This window comes from Symphalangus syndactylus, chromosome 4 (assembly GCF_028878055.3).
Source record: "Symphalangus syndactylus isolate Jambi chromosome 4, NHGRI_mSymSyn1-v2.1_pri, whole genome shotgun sequence".
Lineage (NCBI taxonomy): Eukaryota > Metazoa > Chordata > Mammalia > Primates > Hylobatidae > Symphalangus > Symphalangus syndactylus.
Window position 1 is genome coordinate 65,957,323 of NC_072426.2, and position 20,411 is coordinate 65,977,733.

At 42.2% G+C, this 20,411-nt stretch overlaps 1 protein-coding gene across 3 annotated transcripts in view; it reads right to left on the bottom strand.

Moving 5' to 3' along the window:
* The window catches only part of PRTFDC1 (phosphoribosyl transferase domain containing 1), a 104,714-nt gene that overhangs the window by 18,063 nt on the left and 66,240 nt on the right, over nucleotides 1–20,411 (bottom strand). For all 3 annotated transcript variants that reach the window (XM_055274919.2, XM_063637328.1, XM_063637327.1), the window contains one exon: nucleotides 5,125–5,190. In XM_055274919.2, the coding sequence (XP_055130894.1) occupies nucleotides 5,125–5,190 (66 nt within the window). The remainder of the gene's footprint in view (nucleotides 1–5,124; nucleotides 5,191–20,411) is intronic.

Genomic DNA, 20,411 nt, shown 5'->3' on the forward strand with positions numbered 1-20,411 from the left:
AAGGAAGAGAAAGAAAGGAATTTTTAAAAAGCAAAACAAAAAAAAGAAAGAAAGAAAAAGAAAGGAAGAGAGAAAAAGAGAACAAAAAAAGAAAGGAAGAGATGAGAAAGAAAGGTAGTTTCTCGGGGTTCAAAGTAAAAAATGTTTTATTTAAAAAAAGAAAGGGAGAAAGAAATGGAAGAAAGAAAGAAAAAGACAGAGAGGGAGAGAGAGAGAGAGAGAGGTGGCTATGCAGAGTCTCCTTTTTTTCTAAATATTTTAATCCCATGTCTTCAAGGGCTCCAGAAGTATTGTACAGTTATGGGTTCATAATGCCTCTAACTCACAGCTTGACAAGATTATGTAGGTGAGCTATTTCCCCATGTTTTATAGAGTTCTTTCATACACAAATTTAATTTTAAAAAATCCTTTCTAGCCCTCCCTCCTTCATTTAACTCTGTCATGGCTCCTTTTGATGCCACGATTCCTTCTTTTCCACCCTAACTTGGCTCCTGTAGTTCAAGTGCTCCTGCAGGCTCCGCCAACCCCACCTCCAAACTGCTCTCTCCCCTCTTTCTGCCATTCTTCCCTCTTGTCAGTTTCATTTTCCTAAAACACAGCTCCATGATGTCATCTCTGCTCAAACACTTTTGTGCCTCTTGTTTGCTTTGCTGAGCAAGTTCAACTCTTCATTGCGACTTTCAATGTATTCTACACACCAAACCGCGTGTTTTCAGTTTTTTTTTTCCTACTACTTCCCCATTTTTGATTAATTTCCTTCAGTCATGCTGGTCCACTTATGTCCAGTGATCCTACTCTTTTCTCGATTACCCCATTCCATATTTTAATTTTTATTATTATTCTTGTAGGCTTTGTGGAATTTTCTTCGAAGCCGTCACCTATTTATGGAGGATTAGGGCTAATTATTAGTGGGGGATAGGTTGTGGTATTGTATTAAATTTTGGTGGGGTTTTTGTAGGTTTAATTTTTTTTTTGTTTTGAGACAGGGTCTTGCTCTGTCACCCAGGCTAGAGTGCAGTGGCATGATCTTGGCTCACTGCAACTTCTGCCTCCAGGGTTCAGGCAATTCTTCTGCCTCAGCTGGGATTAGAGGTGTGTGCCATCACGTCTGGCTAATTTTTGTATTTTTAGTAGAGACCAGGGTCTTGCCATGTTGGCCAGGCTGGTCTCAAACTCCTGACCTCAAGTGATCCACTCGCCTCAGTCTCCCAAAGTGCTGGGATTACAGGCATGAGCTACTGTGCCTGGCTGGCTTAATGGTTTTTTAAATTTATTTGGAGGGAAGGATCGTTGGTTTTGGGTACATGACAGTGATAGCTATGGAGGAGTACCTTGAGGCTTGGGGGTCAAATGTTGCCATTGGGGGACCCTTCCTCTCTCTTCTGTGTTAGTCACAAACACTTCTATTCCAGGCAAAAGCTTACCCTCCCCTCTCTAAGACTATCTGAATCCTAAGGAATCCTTCATTCTTTGGATTTCTTTAAATCCAAGGAGAGTCTTGTGTGGAAAGACCTATGGGACTCTTCTTAGAGTGTCAAGCATGAAATAAGATAAGGTATGTTCCTGGGAACAAATTCCTGGCAGAGTAATAACATGATACATGTAGTTTAAATGTAAGTTTACTGAATGACTGACAAATTGTATTATGACTATAGGAGAAAGGAGAAGTCACTGCAGCCTCAACCTCCTGAGCCCAGGTGATCACCCACCTCAGCCTCCTGAGTAGCTGAGACTACAGGCGTGCACCACCATGCCTGGCTAAATTTTAAATTTCTTTTGTAGAGACACAGTCTCACTATGTTGCTCAGGCTAGTCTCAAACTCCTGGCCTCAACAATCCTTTCATCCACTGCAGATATTTATTGCAGTTTCAGACTTTCTTCTACACCCATTAAAACAAGTATCCACTAACTGTTGGGTGCCTTTTCCTTTTACATTTTTTTTTCCAGCCAGTGTATATTCTGCATGATGGAAAGATTTTGGAGAGCCTCTAAAATTATTTCTAAAATCTTGCCAATCCTTATTTTTTAAATTTTATTTTTTCATTGATACACAATGTTTTATGTATTTATGGAGTACACGAGTGTTTGTTACATGCACAGAATGTGTAATGAGCAGGTCAGGGTATTTGGGGTAGCCATTGCCTTGACTGTCTGTCATTTCTATGTGTTGGGAACATTTCAAGTCTTCTAGCTGCTTTGAAATATACAACACATTGCTGTTAACCATAGTCACTCTACATTGCCATTGAATAGTGGGGCTTATTTGTTCTGTTTAACTTAATTGATAACCTTTCATGGAGAGGCTGAATGAAGAATGAGTGAACAGAGTGGGTCATATGAAGGCCTTTATCTTTTTTTTTTTTAACGTTACTCATATCTTGTATTTTATTTCTTACGAAAATGGCTACCCAAAGAAGTCATCGTAGCAGCCTACTATTCTAAGGCAGCAACTATAACTTAAATGCTAACAAACTCACTCCATAAGACCGAAAACCCTTCCCCAGGGCTGTAATGGGCATTTAAGTTTCCCAAACCCAGTGACAACTAATGATTTTTATTACCTATCGAATGGAAACAAATGGATTTTAATAGTTGCCCTACAGCTGAAAAACTCCACAAGCAATACATTGCATCTACCTACATGATCCGTTGACTCATGTCAGAAATAGCTTCTAAAACATTTACAGCTGTGATGTTCAAACTGGGCTCTGGCTACTTCTGGTGGTTATTTGGTGTTATGCCAAGGCATATTGGAAGGCCTTTATCTTTTTTAAGGAAAAGGAAATTTTAAAAGCTAAGTGAAATTTTTTTTTCACTGTTCCACCTCAGCTGTGTTGCATTCACTTCCTCAGTCCCCCTTGAATCTCCTGTGAGGAAGCCCTTCTGCCTCAACAAAGAGGGTGCTCCTCCCTCACTCAGCACCTTTCTCTCCACCTCTCAATTAACCAGCTGGTGGGTTTGTCCTTGGGTGTGACCAGGTGGACTTATTTACCATTTCCCTCTGCCCTGTCCTCTCTTCCCCCAAATTAATCGAAGACTTCTAATTTCTATATAAGAGGACCATCCACTTGTTCAGTCACCAAATATTTATTCCAATTTGTTATGGACCAGGTATGGTCTCTGCCCACTTCATGCTTACTTCCTGGTTGGGGAGAGAGGCAAATAAAAAATAAGCCCTAATGTAAACACTGCAACTTGTGGAAAGGGCTCTAGTGGAAACAAGGTATGGATATACAGATTATTATTATTTTTTTAAGGGACAGAGTCTTGTTCTGTCGCCCAGGCTGGAGTGCACTGGTGCCATCATAGCTCACTGCAGCCTTAGCTCTTGAGCTTAAGTGGTCCTCTTCTTCAGCCTCCCAAGTAGCTGGGATTACAGGTGCGCACCACCATGCCTGGCTAATTTTCGTATTTTTAGTAGAGACAGGGTTTTGCTATGTTGGCCTGGCAGGTCTCGAACTTCTGACCTCAAATGATCTGCCTACCTCGGCCTCTGAAAGTGCTGGGATTGCAGGCATGAGCCACCATGCCCAGCCGTCTATGTGCAAATTTCTTCTTGGCATTCATTTGGGAATTTTAGAGTTGTCACTTTGACAGACTCCATAGCAAAAGCACAAGGTAAACTATTTCTTTTGTGTAATAAACCTGTAAGGCAGTGTCCTACAATAAAATGCTAAAATGACGTATTAGCTAAAGACCACTCCAGGGTCGTTAAAACTTATGAATTTCTGGAAATTACTTTGAGTATTTTAGCTTTCTAGGATGTTGCTTTATGCACCAATGTAACAGTAACATCAAATGGTGGCTTAGTGGTGCATTAACAGCAACAAGTTAATTCCGATTTTTATGCAACACAATTTACTGCTAGATAGCCATTTAACACATAGATCTACTATGCTGTAGAGGGAAGTACACTGTTTTGTAGTCAGAGTCCTTGTGGCTCCACTTTGGGCAGCCGAAGCAGGTGGATCACTTGAGGTCAGGAGTTTGAGACCGGCCTGGCCAACATGGTGAAACCCCGTCTCTACTAAAAATACAAAATTTACCCGGGCATGGTGGCAGGTGTCTGTAATCCCAGCTACTTGGGAGGCTGAGGCAGGGGAATCATTTGAAACCAGGAGGTGGAGGAGGTTGCAGTGGGCTGAGATCATGCCACTGCACTGCAACCTGGGGACAGAGCAAGACTCTGTCTAAAAAAAAAAAAAAGAAAAAAAAGTCCTTGTGGCTCTATAGCCATCCTATGATTATTACACATATTTTTATTAAATGTGGCTGCTATTTTTTTCCCTACCCGGGCATTGCATAACAATAACAACCACAAGTATGAGAGATTAAGCTTGTGTAATAGACTAATCCATTTAACTTAGAAAGCCAAGCTGTTCAGGGATAAGGAATACAAGCTAAGTCAGTACGACTGAACAAAAACAAATTCTGGATTGCTTTTATTCGCAGCAAATATGCATTTCAAGTAACATTCCACGAACATCATCTTCGTTAGGAAACAACTCTTCTTTCCAGTTTATGTATTTATGTCAGAATCTAAACAGTCTTTTCACTTAATTATTAAGCACTGGCAGATTTGGAACTCCAAGTTACAACTGGAGGTGTTCTTCCTATTATCTAAGAGTTTACATTCTTTTTAACAGAAAAAAAGGCAAAGTGCTGAAAACGCACTCTTAAGAGTTCCTTTTCTCTTCCCTCCCCAGATTTTGTACATGTCAATGAACCTGTGTAAATGTCTTACTGACGTGCCTAGGTGCGGAGGATGGATGAAAAAAAAAAAAAAGGCAGACGAATAAATAAAGGGAAAGCTTCCTTTTCAGAAGGTGCCTGGAAAGATGAGTAGAAAAGGATTAGAACAAGGTGGGCAAAGGGGTTTTGCTGTCTGAAATAAGATTGGAAGGAAGCTTGGAGAAGAAAGCTTTGGTCTGCATGGTGTCTTGGAAGCATTCTAAAAAGAGTGTTTTAGAAAGGGGAGATCATTAAAAGGATTCACGCAGCCATTTGTATGAATTGGAAAACCCGGGAGCGTGTCTGAAATGTCCTGTGAGTGCTGACCTGAAATGCAGGTCACCGATGCCCCCAGACATCAATGCGGTCTGAGCACAGTTACATGAACAAACCTTTCCAGCCAGCGTTGAAAGATCATCGCCTCCGATTATCTGCATCTCACCCATGGACTGGTCATTCTGCAAAAAAGAAGAAAAAAAAAGGGAGACAATTTTACCGCACAAGAAAACCTTTAAAGCACATTTTCCTGTCTACCCAGTTAGTGGCCGGAATGTGCCTTACAAATATAGCACAAATAGCTAATAGGGATTCATGGTTGCCTATGGTTACCAAGAGCCACGCTCCTGCTACTGCCCTTGAGACAAAGCTTTCTAATGGCTGGCGGGGAGAGGCTGGGTGTGCAGGGGGAATGGGAGAGAGGAGAGAGGACAGACAAATTTAACATGAAGCAAAACACTCTGGAAGGTATCTGAGCCTATCCTGGAGCAGAGAAAATTGGAGAAGACAGTTACACTTCTGTGCTTTGCCTACCTAGGGGTGGACTGAGTGTGTGTCAGCTTTGCCACCAAGCCCTGATTAAAGATCTGCAGTGGAGAACAGTCAGATTCTGGTTCCCTGAGAGACTGGAGGCCTCCTCTACTCCCCATCATTGGAGATCCACCCCCTCATCTGACATCCAGGGCAATTCTAACAGGCCATGAATCAAGAAGTATTGTACTTAGACCTTCTGACATGAATGATGAGGCCTCAGCCAATTTCTGCAGTCCTAAGAATATGACACTCAGAACTATATGTGTGTGTGTGTGTGTATATATATATATACACACAAAATAAATATAATATACAAAATATATATACAAATATATATGCACATATGTGTGTGTATATATATGTGTGTGTGTGTGTGTGTGTATATATATATATATATATTTTTTTTTTGAGACAGGGTCTCACTTTTGCCCAGGCTGGAGTGCAGTGGCGTGATCATAGCTCGTTGCAGCCTCAATCTCTCAGGCTCAAGCAATCCTCCCATCTCTGCTTCCCAAGTAGCTGAGACTACAGACAGGCACATACTACAGTGCCTGGCTAATTTTTTTTTCTTAATTTATTTTTATTTTTAGTAGAGAAAAGATCTTGCTATGTTGTCCAGGCTGGTCTTGAACTCCCGAGCCCAAGTGATTCTCCTGTCTTGGCCTCCCAAAGTGCTGGGATTACAGAGAGGTGCCACCATGCCTGGCCTCAGAGCCATATTTAGAAGACTTTTCTTTCAAATCCTGTTAGAGTTTATGATCATTTACTTTCATCATGTTTATGTATGGTATATTATCCTGTCCTAATGAAATCTCACAAAACAAACAAACAAACAAACAAAATGGATTGTTACATAGTGACCATCATAATAGAATGGCACAGAGGCAAAACAAGAAACAGAACCAGCCACTTGTCTCCCAGCCTCATTACAGACCCACATTAAAGGAACCAAAGCCGATATATTCAGGCAGTCTGCTTCATGACCAAGCAAGAATGCCGTGATGTTGCAATCCCTTGATTCTAACAATAACCTTGGGGAGAAAAAGACAATATAGGCACCATATGTGCTACATGCTGAACCAGGAAACGTCTTTAGTTACTGCTGTGGACAGCTGTCACTTTCGCTAGCTCAGCACCTTTCCTCCTAAAGAGGCCCTCCCTCTTCCTGCGGGGAGTCCATTCCGCATGGTTCAGGTAGGGCCAGGCCTTCGCAGTGCAGGCCAACCAGCTGGGCCTGAAGCTATATCCAGTCTCAGACTTCCCAGCTACTCAAGCCAATTCCCTTAGGAATTTTACTGGGCTGGTTTGAATTGGATTCTCTCACTTGTAACTGAGTCTCTATCTAGAAGTACAGTTACTTTGTTATGGAGTTGGTCATCTGGGAAGGGAAAAAACAGCCAAACCACCAGTAGGACAGTTTTGCCAATGAAACACCTTTTGTCTTTTTACCTTGCTGCTCAAACAAAAAAAAAAAAGACCTTATAATTTTTTTACTTTTTTTTTTTTAAGAGACATGGTCTCACTCTCACCTAGGCTGGAGAGCAGTGGTGCAATCATAGTTCACTGCCGCCTCAAACTCCTGGGCTCAAGCGATCCTCCTGCCTCAACCTCTCAAGTAGCTGGGACTACAGGTGTGCACCACTACGCCTGGCCAAATATATTTTTACTTCTGCTTGGTAAAGCATTCACTCCTTACCATGGATGGCTGGAGGGAGCACAGGCAGGCAAGGAGAGAGGCTTCACACACTAGCTCATCCTGAAAGTGGTCCATTAAGTTAGATAAAACCAGTGATTTTCTTCTTATGGGAATTGATGTCAAAAGGAGAAACATCAAAGGATATTCAGAATTTACAGATGTTTTGCTGTTTTTGTTCATATATCACCAGATATTCACAAGTAATCATGATAGTGGTTAAGGACTTGTCAAAAATGTCAAACGAGAAAATTTTCTTGTCACTGCTAGAGATGCTGAAATAGAGGAATTAACATAGGAAAAATTTCTGCATATTAGACTTAAATATGTTGTTAATAGCAGCAGGAAAAATAAAATTTCAGTACTTCCAGGGACTGGGTTACACAGAATTGAATACAACTACTAAACCACAAAGTTTAATGTAACCAGTGAGATTTATAGTCTGTCAGATCAGAGTACATTTCACAATAATTCTATTATTTTCATCTTCATTCTATTGATTAAAACCAAAAGCCAAAAAACATCAGATAGCTAAATAATGTGCTAAAAGTCATAGAGTATGTTACCAAGCAAGTGTTACTTAAGAAAGTCTTACTTCTTCCAAGTGTACAAACATGTTTTTAAAAAATTTTTAATTGACCAACAATTACTGTATATATTTGATATGGTTAGGCTGTGTCTCCACCAAATCTCATCTTGAACTGTAGTTCTCATAATTCCCATGTGTCATGGGGAGGGACCAAGTGGGAGGTAAATGAATCATGGCGGCAGTTACCTTCATGCTGTTCTTATGATAATGAGTGAGTTCTCACGAGATCTGATGGTTTTATTAAGGGGCTTTTCCCCCTGCTTCGTTCTGCACTTCTCCTTCCTGCCATCATGTGAAGAAGGGCATGTTTGTTTCTTCTTCCACCATGATTGTAGGTTTCCTGAGGCTTTCCTAGCCCTGTGCAACTGTGAATCAATTAAGCCTCTTTCCTCTATAAATTACCCAGTCTCGGGTATGTGTTGTTATTAGCAGCATGAGAATGGACTAATACAATATTTATGAGGTACAATGCGATGTATGATACGTTTCTACATTATGGAATGATCAGATAAGGCTAATTAGCATATCCATCACTTCAGATATTTATCATTTCCTGTGTTGAGAACATCTAAATCCTCTTTTAGCTATTTTGAAATATACATTATTATTAATTATAGTCTTTGTGCTGTGCAATAGAACACCAGAACTTATTCCTCCTATCCACCTGTAACTTTGCACCCAGTGACCAACCTCTCCCCTTTTCCCATTCTCCCCTGCTGCCCCCAGCCTCTGGTAAGCACCATTCTATTCTCTACTTCTATGGGTTCAACTTTTTTATATTACACATATAAATGCAATTATATGGTATTTATCACTCTGTGCCTGGCTTATTTCACTCAGCATAATGTTCTCAGTCCATTCATGTATATACACGTTTTTAATATTAGATTTGCCCTTAATTCATCTGAAATTTATATCTTCCAAGTGGGTATATTGTCAATTGTTCCAATATAATTTATGGAATTATTATTTTTCCCTACTGGTTTGAAACATCATTTTGATCGTATCTTTCATTCTCGTATGTAAGGGTCAGTTTCTATATTTTTCTAATCTAACATGTCTACTTCAACATTAATTAATCTAATATGTCCAATTAATTAATCTAACTTATCTATTTCCAATACCCAAATCATATTGTTATAATTCTCATAGTTTTTTTCTTTTTTTTTTAAGAGACAGCATCTTGTTCTGTCACCCAGGCTGGAGTGCAGTGATGTAATCATAGCTCATTGCACCCTCAAACTCCTGGCTGCCAGCAATCCTCCTGCCTTGGCCTCCCAAAGTGCTAGGATTATAGGTGTGAGCCACCACGCCTGGACTTATCAGAGCTTTTTAGTATGTTTTAATATTTGATAGGGCAAGTCCACTTGTTAGTTCTTTTTAAAAATTGCCTTGAGGCTGAGGGTGGTGGCTCATGCCTGCAGAGGCAGGCACTTTGGGAGGCTGAGGCAGGAGGATTCCTTGAGCCCAGGAGTTTGTGACCAGCCTGGGCAACATAGTGAGACCAACATTTCTACCAAAATAAAACAAAACAAAACAAAAAACCCAACCAACCCAAAACTGTCTTGGTTACTTTCGTACATTTTTTTTCCTGTCTGGTAGGTTGTACAAAGATCAACTGAATTAATGCACACGGAACATTTAGAACAGAACCAGGCACATGGTTAGCATTCAGTAAATGCTAGACAGGATTAATTTCTTTTTAAAAAATTTTATGGCCAAGGGCGGTGGCTCACACCTGTAATCCCAGCACTTTGGGAGGCCAAGGCAGGCGGATCACGAGTTCAGGAGTTCAAGACCAGCCTGACCAATATGGTGAAACCCCATGTCTACTAAAAATACAAAAATTAGGTGGGTATGGTGGCACACACCTGTAGTCCCAGCTACTTGGGAGGCTGAGGCAGGAGAATCGCTTGAACCTGGAAGGCGGAGGTTGCAGTGAGCTGAGGTCACGTCACTGTACTCCAGCCTGGGCGACAGAGAGAGACTCCATCTCAAAAAAAAAAAAAAATTTATTATTATTTATTTTATTTTATTTTTTATAGAGATGAAGTCTCACTGTATTGCCCAGGCTAGTCTCAATCGCCTGGCCCCAAGCAATCCTCCCACCTCAGTCTTCCAATTTCTTTTTCTTCTTTCCCCAACCCCCCGCCCCCTGACTCAGCCCCTGAGGAAATGGCTACTCCTCAGTCCTCCACTGGTACACTGGAGTCTAGAGCTCCCCTGGTTTAAACACTCCAGAAAAATAAGCCTTTTATTTCCCACTGGGATGGTGAAGGAAACTTAGAGGTCCAGCTTCTCCATTCAAAGGCTTTCAACCAACCTTGTTGTTTTCATTCCATTCCTTCCTTACTCCACCTTCTAAAAACCTACTCCTGAGCCTTTCAGAAATTTGTGGCACCACTCCCCTACTTCTCAGTGACAGTCCCCTCCACAGGCATTTTGATGTTCACTTTCTCTATTCGGCAGAGTCAGTGCTCTTGCTTGATCAGGCACGTACCACCATGCCCAGCTAATTTTTTTTTTTTTTTCGGTAGAGATTGGGTCTCACTATTTTGGTCAAGCTGGTCTCAAACCATTGGGCTACAGTGATCCTCCTGCCTCAGCCTCCCAATCGCTGGGATTATGGCCGTGAGCCATCCCACCAGGCCTAACCATGATATTTTTCTAATGGTTCAAAATCATCCTATATTTCTTGGATTGATGTTTGTGTGTTTTTAATGAACGTCACTGGTTTGAAGATAGATGAACAATCCCAAATAAAATATTATAAGTCAGATGGGTCCATTGTTTTATTTTCTTTTTGCTACCTTTGTGTATTTTTAAAGCAAAGTTATGCCAGCCTCATGTAATAAGTTGTTTTTTCTATGCACTAGAAGATTCTGTAATAAATGGATTTAGCTGTTTCACTAATGTTCAGTAGAGCTCAGAAATAGTTTTAGTTTATTTTATTTTTGAGACAGAGTCTTGCTCTGTTGCACAGGCTGGAGTGCAGTGGTACAGTCTCGGCTCACTGCAACCTCCGCCTCCCCAGTTCAAGCGATTCTCCCACTTCACCCTCCTGAGTAGCTGGGATTACAGGTGTGTGCCACCATGACGGGCTAATTTTTGTATTTTTAGTAGAGACAGCATTTCGCCATGTTGGTCAGGCTGGTCTTGAACTCCTGGCCTCAAGCAATCTGCCTGCCTCAGCCTCCCAAAGTGCTGGGATTACACACGTGAGCCACTGTGCCTGGCCAGAATAGGTATTATTTAATCTCCAATTTGCAAATGAAGAAACAGAGACAATAAGAGTTTAAGAAACTTTCCTAAAGAGGGCTGGGTGTGGTGGCTCACACCTGTAATCCCTGCACTTTGGGAGGCCGAGGTGGGTGGATCACTTGAGGTTAACACCAGCCTGGCCAACATGGTGAAACCCCATCTCTACTAAAAATACAAAAAGTAGCCGGGCGTGGTGGCACATGTCTACAATTCCAGCTACTCAGGAGGCTGAGGTGGGAGAATCACTTGAACCTGAGAGGTGGAGGTTGTGATGAGCCAAGATTGCACCACTGCACTCCAGCCTGGGCGACAGAGCGAGACTCTGTCTAAAAAAATAAAAAAATAAAAATAAAAAAAAGAAAAAAGAAAGAAACTTTCCCAAAGAGGTGCTGCTGGTAAGCGAACGAGCCCAGTTCAATCCTAGATTCGCCTGACTACACAACATTCTTGTGTAGCACCTGGCCCTCCCCAGTATTCCTGGAGGAAAGAAGCACATAGTGGGTCCTCCCTGGAGAGGAACACCACGGGGAGCAGGATCTGGCTGCGTCAGTGAAGTAGTCAGAGGCATAAGTTGAAATGGACAGGAGAAATCAACATCTCCGTAGGAATGCTGGTGGCAGAGGATGTGTGGATTTACTTAAGTACGAAAGGAAACCTTTGACCTCTAGTCACGCATCTTTGGAAAAACTATTTTGGAAATATCAGGTGACCTGGTCTCTAGGTACTCCATAGAGCACTCCAGATAGCGCAGCAGGGGAGACGATTCCTCACCAAACAGACAATTTGGACTGCTTTGAGAACGTTCAGGAAAAAAACAAACTGAGGAAGAATATCCTAAATATCCTGTCTGAGGAACCAGAAGAGGAAAAGTAAAGAAAACAAATAAACAAGAGAACCACCCTCTAAGCCATTCATTTCAAGAGTCACAGTGCAACTGGTTTCAAAATCTCTACACAAAGGCTGTCTCAATATTCTCCGCCCCCACAGAGGCCTTAACTTTGCTTTTCCCCTTTTTTCATCCTAATCCTTCCTCTCAGCTATTCTCCTGTGCTCAAAGAGGTGGCTGATACTCTATCAAATGGACAGAGATGCAAAACAGAGTCAGAAACGGTTCATTATAAGATGATTTAATGATCAAGCTGGAGAGCTCCTAACTAAAATGTTGCAAATGGCTCGAATTGATTTTTTTCAAAACTCTGAGCATTTGATACCAGCTCAGATAATAAGGACAGGTGAATTGATTCCAGTATTCCTCGTTTTCCAATCAGTGGTTGATGTGAGATGTGACTTGTAATTGAGTCCCTCAGTCTTTTAAGCTGCATGGAGCCAAAGTGGAAGTTGATGCAGAGCCAGGGTCAGTGAAGCTCTTGCACTGTCCCTTGCTTCCACCAGAGCTGTTCTACCTGTCTCTGTTGTATTTACTGAATTTTTTTTTCTTTTTTGAGATGGGGTTTCGCTCTTGTTACCCAGGCTGGAGTGCAGTGGTGTGACCTTGGCTCACTGCAACCTCTGCCTCCCGGGATCAAGCGATTCTCCTGCCTCAGCCTCCCAAGTAACTGGGATTACAGGCGCGTGCCACCATGCCCAGCTGATTTTCGTATTTTTAGTGGAGAGATAGGGTTTCGCCATGTGGGCTAGGCTGGTCTGGAACTCCTGACCTCAGATGATCTGCCCACCTCGGCCTCACAAAGTGTTGGGATTACAGGAATGAGCCACCGTGCCCAGCTGTATTTACTGAATTCTAAAGAAGACACTGGGGAGGAAATGTTCTGCTATCAAAAAACCCCAAAAGTTTGAAAACTATTAGGTGGGTGCAAAAGTAACTGTAGTTTTTGCCTTTTTTCAAATGGCAAGTACTGCAATTACTTTTGCACCAACCTAATATCACGTTAATGTTTTTATCCCTTGAAATCAACTTACCTTCTTTTCAGATTCCTGTTCGTTTAAATACCCATTTGGTGCTTAGATTGTTTTTGTGAAGAAACTCATGCTTGCAATCTCTGTGGGGTGAGTCGGGAGAAGGGAGAATGTGGAGACCAAGCGAACAGGCAGCTGGCGTCTCATGAATTCAGGGACCAGGCTGCCTGGGTTCCGGCCACAGCTCCACTTTTTGTGCACTGACCTTGAGGAAGTTATCTAACCTTTCACCGCTTCAGTTTCCCTATGAATAAAAAGAGTATATTCAGAGTTCCTACTTCATGGGAGCATAGGGAGGATTAAATGAATTAGTATGCATTAAGCACTTAGAAAAGTGCCTGGCATTTTATAATAAATAATACATAAAGTATGTGCTCTGTCTTCTTGACATCTGCCTTTAGTATTTTTTTCTTTTCTTTTTTTTTGAGACAGAGTCTTGCACTGTTGCCGAGCCTGGAGTGCAGTGGTGTGAACTCAGCTCACTGCAACCTCCGCCTCCTGGGCTCAAGTGATTCCCCTGCCTCAGCCTCCCAAGTAGCTGGGATTACAGGCTACCAGGCCCGGCTAAATTTTTTTTTGTTGTTGTTGTTGTATTTTTAGTAGAGATGGGGTTTTGCCATGTCTTTAGTCTTGCCCTTAATCTTAAGAAACATGCACATCTGTGTGAGTCTCCTGACATTAGTTTTGTGGTTTATTCTTTGTTCATTCACACAGAAGATAACACATACATGTAAGCCATGTGCTCTGTGGTTAGGGTTTACTGAGGCGGACTGGCCCCATGAGGCATATGGTTAAGAAGGACTGCTGTCCCTCTGGTGCCAATCTATTGATTGGCTCTCACCTTGGAAACGCACTCATCTGTGTGTTCCTTTGGGGTTTCTCAGTGAACCTCCAGTTCCCATGCTGCAGTGTCTGATGTTTACACTGAGCCATTGTGTGGGCAAAATTTCCATCATTCCACTTCACTGTCTTTCTCTCTCTTTCTTTCTCTCTCTCTTTCTTTTTTCTTTCTTTCTTTCTTTCTTTCTTTCTTTCTTTCTTTCTTTCTTTCTCTCTTTCTTTCCCTCTTTCTTTCTTTCCGTTTTTTTCTTTCTTTCCTTCTTTCTTTCTCTCTTTCTTTCCCCCTTTCTTTCCCTCTTTCTTTCCCTTTCTTTCCCTCTTTCTTTCTTTCTTTCTTTCTTTCTTTCTTTCTTTCTTTCTTTCTTTCTTTCTTTCTTTCTTTCTTTCTTCTTTCTCTTTCTTTCTTTCTTTCTTTTCCTTCCTTCCTTTTCAGAGCCTGACTTTGTCATCCACGTGGGTAAGCAGTGGTGCAATCATAGCTTATTACTGCAGCCTCAAACTCCTGGGCTCAAGCGATCTCCCATGTCAGCCCCCCAGGTAGCTGGGACTACAGATGTGCACCACCACACCCAGCTCATTTTTTTATTTTTATTTTTAGAGATGGGGTCTTACTATGTTGACCAGGCTGGTCTTGAATTCCTGGACTCAGGTGATCCTCCTGCCTTGGCCTCCCAAAGCACCTGGCCCCACTTTGCTGTTTTCATCCTTTTTCTCAATGGACAGCGGTCACCTAGAGATCATGCTCTGACCCACGTTTGTACTTATTGGCTCTCCCTGGACCCATGTTGGTTTTTCTAGAGAGCTATTTACAGTCAGCAGGGCATGGAGTGATCCTGAAACTGCTTTGCAGGATGGAGGTAGAAGATCTGTGGTAGAACCCGAGCATGGAGTTCCTGATATTTTTCCAGGTCTGGCTGCATTTTTATCTCGGGGATCAGGTCAATTCCTTTCTGTAAATCCACCATTTTAGCTTGTGGGAATTTAAAAAAGAATTCACTACTTGTAAACAAAAGAACCTCAACAATCACTCTAGTTTACAGGAAAAGTCAATATTCCACAAATTTTGATAAACATTGTTAATTACCAATTCCTTGCGACCCCTCTCACCATGGCCAATGAACACCGACCACCATTTTGCACTGAGGGCCCTGGAGTTCTGGGTACAGGAAATGCAATTTGGTTCTTGGTCTTGGCTGGGCATAGCTCATACCACACCTTTCCATCTCTCTTCAAGTGGGTAATTCTTATTCTTTCTTCAAGGCTCAGTTTGCGGGGCACCGTAGCTCACATCTGTAATCCCAGAACTTTGAGAGGCTGAGGCAGGCGGATCACCAGAGGTCGGGAGTTCGAGACCAGCCTGGCCAACATGGTAAAACCCTGTCTCTACTAAAAATACAAAAATTAGCCAGGTATGGTGGTATGCGCTTGTAATCCCAGCTATTAGGGAGAGTGAGGCAGGAGAATCGCTTGAATCCAGGAGGTAGAGGTTGCAGTGAGTCGAGATCTTGCCACTGCATTCCAGCCTGGGTGACAGAGCGGATCTGCCTCAAAAAAAAAAAAAAAAAAAAAAAAAAAAGAAAGAGTCAGGCATCATCTCTTCTAGGAAGTTTTCCTGGACTCCCCCTGGCTTCCTCTGCTTGGGTGCCCCAATAACACTATGCATATCTGGATGTCAACAAAGCACATCCGACTGAAATTTTCTGTAAATGTAGCAACTGCCAATGGAATGAAAGCTCTTTCAGCACAGCAGCCGACTTTCATCCTAATTGTACCCCCAGTGGCTGGCACGTTGTAGCATTCAGCGTTTGTTGAGCCAGACTGAAGCTTGTAAGCACGCATGTTAGCTGTATTTTTAATGCTTCTTCCCCACCCACTTTAGCCACAAAATGTTGGCAAGCAACACTTCCTGTTATGTGTGAGTGATTCCCACCCAAACTACATTTCTTTATTCTTATTACTATTATTTTATTATCTCAGTTCCTGAAAAGCCTCTTTAATATATACTTTTATTTTTATTTATTTTTTTAGAGATGGGGGTCTCACTATGTTGCCCAGGCTGGTCTCGGACTCCTGGGCTCAAGTGATCCTCCCACCTCAGCCTCCCAAGTAGCTGGGACTACAGGCGTGTGCCACCATGCCCCACATCCTCAAAATGTTAAAAAAAAAAAAAAAAAAAAAACCTAAATGCAAAACGCCATGTGAATTCTGAACATTGAAAATATAAAAATATGAATTCTTGATATTTTAATACCAGTAGTTCATTGGATAATGAGTAAAAGATACAGTTTTCAAGTGAAACTAGCAATTTTAGCCAGGAAAGAAATTATATATATGTAATTACATATATACAAATGTTTATATATAAACATATATACATAATTTATACAAATATTTATATATAAACATATAGAATATAAATATAAATGTATTATAATTATAAATAATATAATATAAACATTATATATGTATATGTTCACCTGTACAATTTAGTTCATTTGAAAGTACGCATTCATCTGGCATTTCCTGACTTTGGTGTGCCTAACTCTCCAAACATGATGTAACTTTCTTCTAAGACAAAATGGCTTTCTGTTTAATGACAATGATTAATCACTGTATTGTAATTGGTATTCTACTCCACCCAGTTTCCAAGAGGGGTCCTGGTTAGCTAAGCGTAATCCCTACTGCACAGAGAAAGGTGCTTTTCTTTATGAGAAATAAAGGGAGGATGAGTCAGAAGGAGGGACACAATGATGGGAAGAAGCTACAGGCTAGTGGGAAGAAAGAAAGGCCGCCATGAAAAAGGAAAAAGGGGAGGGGAGAAGGGAATGGATCTTTATTTCAGTTTAGTTATAGATGACCCCAGGAAAAGAGGAAACTCAGTTTAAAAACAGATTCAGCCACATTGCTTTACATGAGCTTTGTTTGAAACCTTGAAGCAGGATATCCTTCTGTTTTGAGCCTTGGTATGGACTTCTTGTTTTGATTTAGATTATGTTTTTAAATCATGAGGCAGAAGGACAAACACATGGAGCCTCTTGACACATCTGAATGACCCCAAAGACTCCAGCAAAGTTTATGTTTTAAAATGTAGTTGATGATATCCTAGTGGTGATCATTTCTTAAGAGACCTTTTTTTTTTTTTTAGACAGAATCTCGCTCTGTTGCCCAGGCTGGAGTGCAGTGGCACGATCTTGGCTCACCGCAACCTTCGTCATCCAGGTTCAAGCGATTTGCCTGCCTCAGCCTCCCGAGTAGCTGGGACTACAGGCATGCACCACCATGCCTGGCTAATTTTTGTATATTTTTTAGTAGAGATGGGGTTTTGCCATATTGGCCAGGCTGGTTTAGAACTTCTGACCTCAGGTGATCCACCTGCCTCGGCCTCCCAAAGTGCTGGGATTACAGGTGTGAGCCACAGTGCCCGGCCAAGAGACCATTTTCTCCATACAATTATTAAAAAAAAAAAAAAAAAAAAAAGGAACATTTAGAATTATCACTTAAATAATTAAATGAAAATGATTGTTCAAAAGTAACAACATCTTAAACCAGCTCTCATGAAACTGTTTTAAGATTGCCAGGAGGATGACATGGTGTTGAGGAAGGACCCAGGGAGAGAAGTGGCAGCAGATTCTATGCCACGGAGCCATGGAAACTTCTAGAACACTCACCCACCTTCTGGCATTTGACTGAATCTATCTTCATTTCCATGCTACCATATTTGGGCCCAAAAAGTTGAGCTCTGTGTGTCACTTCTCAGCTCAAAATATTTCTGAGGATTCCCATGCCTGCAGAAGTCTGGTTTTGTCATAACAATGGGCAGAGCCACCCGCAGAGCCAGGCAAGCGGAGCCCTGCATATCACAAATACCAAACCACAAAGACATTTATTGTTGCTGTTTTTCTTTTTGGTCTTATAAAGAAGATTTTCTTTAGAAAGTTCTGTAACAGAATGAGCTAATGGAATTATTCAAGAGGACATGTATGCTGAAGTAGGCCTTCCCTCCTCTTTGCAGGGTAGAGTTAGGGGCAGTGGTGGAGAAAAGAACAGCCTACCTGGGGAAACAGGCAAAGAGAAGGGGATATTGGCCACCCTAAATCACCCAGGGTAGGTGTCTCAGCAGGATGGCCTCCCTAGATAATGACGCTCCCTTCAGCCCCTTGGCTCAGAAGGTATAGTCTTGGAGGCATCTGAGTTGGAAAAGAGGGACATGGAGGAGAAGGACCCAGGACTCCCAGCGCTATTAAGAGCTTCCTGGGTCAGTCCCAACCAGGGTGCTGGAGGGTCCTGTCCCCACCTGGGGGCCCTGTCTTCAGCTCATGCCCAGCCTTGCCCAGCAGATACCATGTTCTGCCCAGGCTTGCAGCCTGTAGGGATGAGCCTGGCCCCTTTAGTCAATCTCCAGGTCGAGTGAAAACCTGAGCTTGGCCATGAACAAATCTATCAAGTTTTAAAACCTTAACTATTTCGACAAAGGGTATGTGGATCTGCCTTTGTATTCTTGTCCTGGGACCCATAAATGTTAGGGGCAAGCCTGACTCTCAGAATCATTTACTGAGCATTTAAATTTACCAAGTGCCTGGCACATAAGTAAGCACGTTACTTACATGAATCCTAACACAGTCCTATGAGGTAGGATCCAGCAATCACACTACTTAATATTTATCCAAATTGAGTTGAAAACTTATGTCTGCAAAAAGTTACCTAGATGTTTCTAGCAGCTTTATTTATTTATTTTGAGGCAGAGTCTTGCTCTGTTGCCCAGGATGGAGTGCAGTGGCATGACCTTGGCTCACAGCAACCTCCGCCTCCCAGGTTCAAGTGATTCTCCTGCCTCAGCCTCCTGAGTAGCTGGGATTACAGGTGTGCGCATCATGCCAGGCTAACTTTTTTTATTTTTAGTAGAGATGAGGTTTCACCACATTGGCCGGCTGGTCTCAGGCTCCTGACCTCAAGTGATCTGCCTGCCTCGGCTTCCCAAGTGCTGGGATTACAGGCATGAGCCACCACGCCTGGCCAGCAGCTTTATTTATAATTGCTAAACTATGGAAGCAACCCAGAGGTCCTTCAGTAGGTGAATGGATGAATGGACTATGATGCATCTATGCAATGTATTACTATTCAGTGCAAATAAGAGCTATCAAGCCATAAAAAGACATGAAGAAAAATGCATATTACTAAGTGAAAGAAGCCATTCTGAAAGGCCACACACTGTAAGATTCCAATTAAATGACATTCTGGAAAAGGCAAAACTGTGGAGACAGTAAAAATATCAGTGGTCAATAGGGGTTAGGTGGGAGGCAGGGAGAACGAGGCAAAACACAGGATTTTCAGCGCAGTGAAATTATCTTGTATGATACTACTACTCCAGTGGATTGATATCATCATACAGATCTAAACTCATAGAATCTACATCACCAAGAGTGAACCCTAATGCAAACTACGAACTTTGGGCGATAATGATGTTTTAATGTAGGTTTTATTGTAACAAATGTTCAACCCTGGCAGAGGATGTTGATAAGCGGGAAGTCTATGTGGGGCTATATGAGAAATCCTGTACCTCCCAGACAGCTTTGCTGTGAAGCTAAAACTACTCTGAAAAATAAAGTCTATTTTAAATATTATGAGGCAAGTAACTGGTACTGTTATCACCCCAATTTAAGTAACCTGGTTAAGTAACTTTGCCCAAGTTCCTACAGCTGGGAAGTGATGTTGCTGGAGGCTGGAGCCAGGCTGGAGATTTAACACACGACCCCATCTTGCTCCAAAGCCTCCACCTGACCAACAGGTTCGGCAGCTTCTCTATTGGCCTGATCACAATCTGCCTTTCAGTGTGGCCTGCACTCCAGTGTGTTCCACCGTGCGTGGATCACTTGTGCAGATTGTGATTCTGTATGTGTGGGGTGGGGCCTGACAGTCTGTGCTTCTTTCTTTTTTTACCCCCTACACTCGGGGTCTCATTATGTTGCCCAAGCTGGAGTGCAATGGTGCTATCATAGCTCACTGCAGCCTCGAACTCCTGGGCTCAAGAGATCCTCCTGCCTCAGCCTCTAGAGTAGCTGGGATTGCAGGTGCCTGCCACCATGCCCAGCTAATTTTTTACACATTTCTAACCAGCTCCCAGGTGATGGGGGTGCTGCAGGTCCACAGGCCACCCTTTGAGTAGCCAGGGTCCATGTTCCACACATATCAACTTGTGGGCTAAATCTAGTGCGTATCCTGCATTTTACCATCTTTGCATTTTACATCTTTGTATCTTGTTAATAGTCCTTCTAATAGGGTTTGGCTGTGTCCCCACCCAAATCTCATCTTAAACTGTAGTTCTCATAATCCCCACGTGTCATGGGAGGGACCTGGTGGAGAATCATGGTGATTCAATTATCATGGAGAACAACCTCCATATTGTTCTCATCATAGTGAGTTCTCACGAGATCTGATGGTTTTATAAGGGCTTCCCCGCCTCCCTTCACTCTGCACTTCTCCTTGCTGCCACCGTGTGAAGAAGGATGTGTTTGCTTCCCCTTCTGCCATGACTATAAGCTTCCTGAGGCCTCCCCAGCCCTGCAGAACTG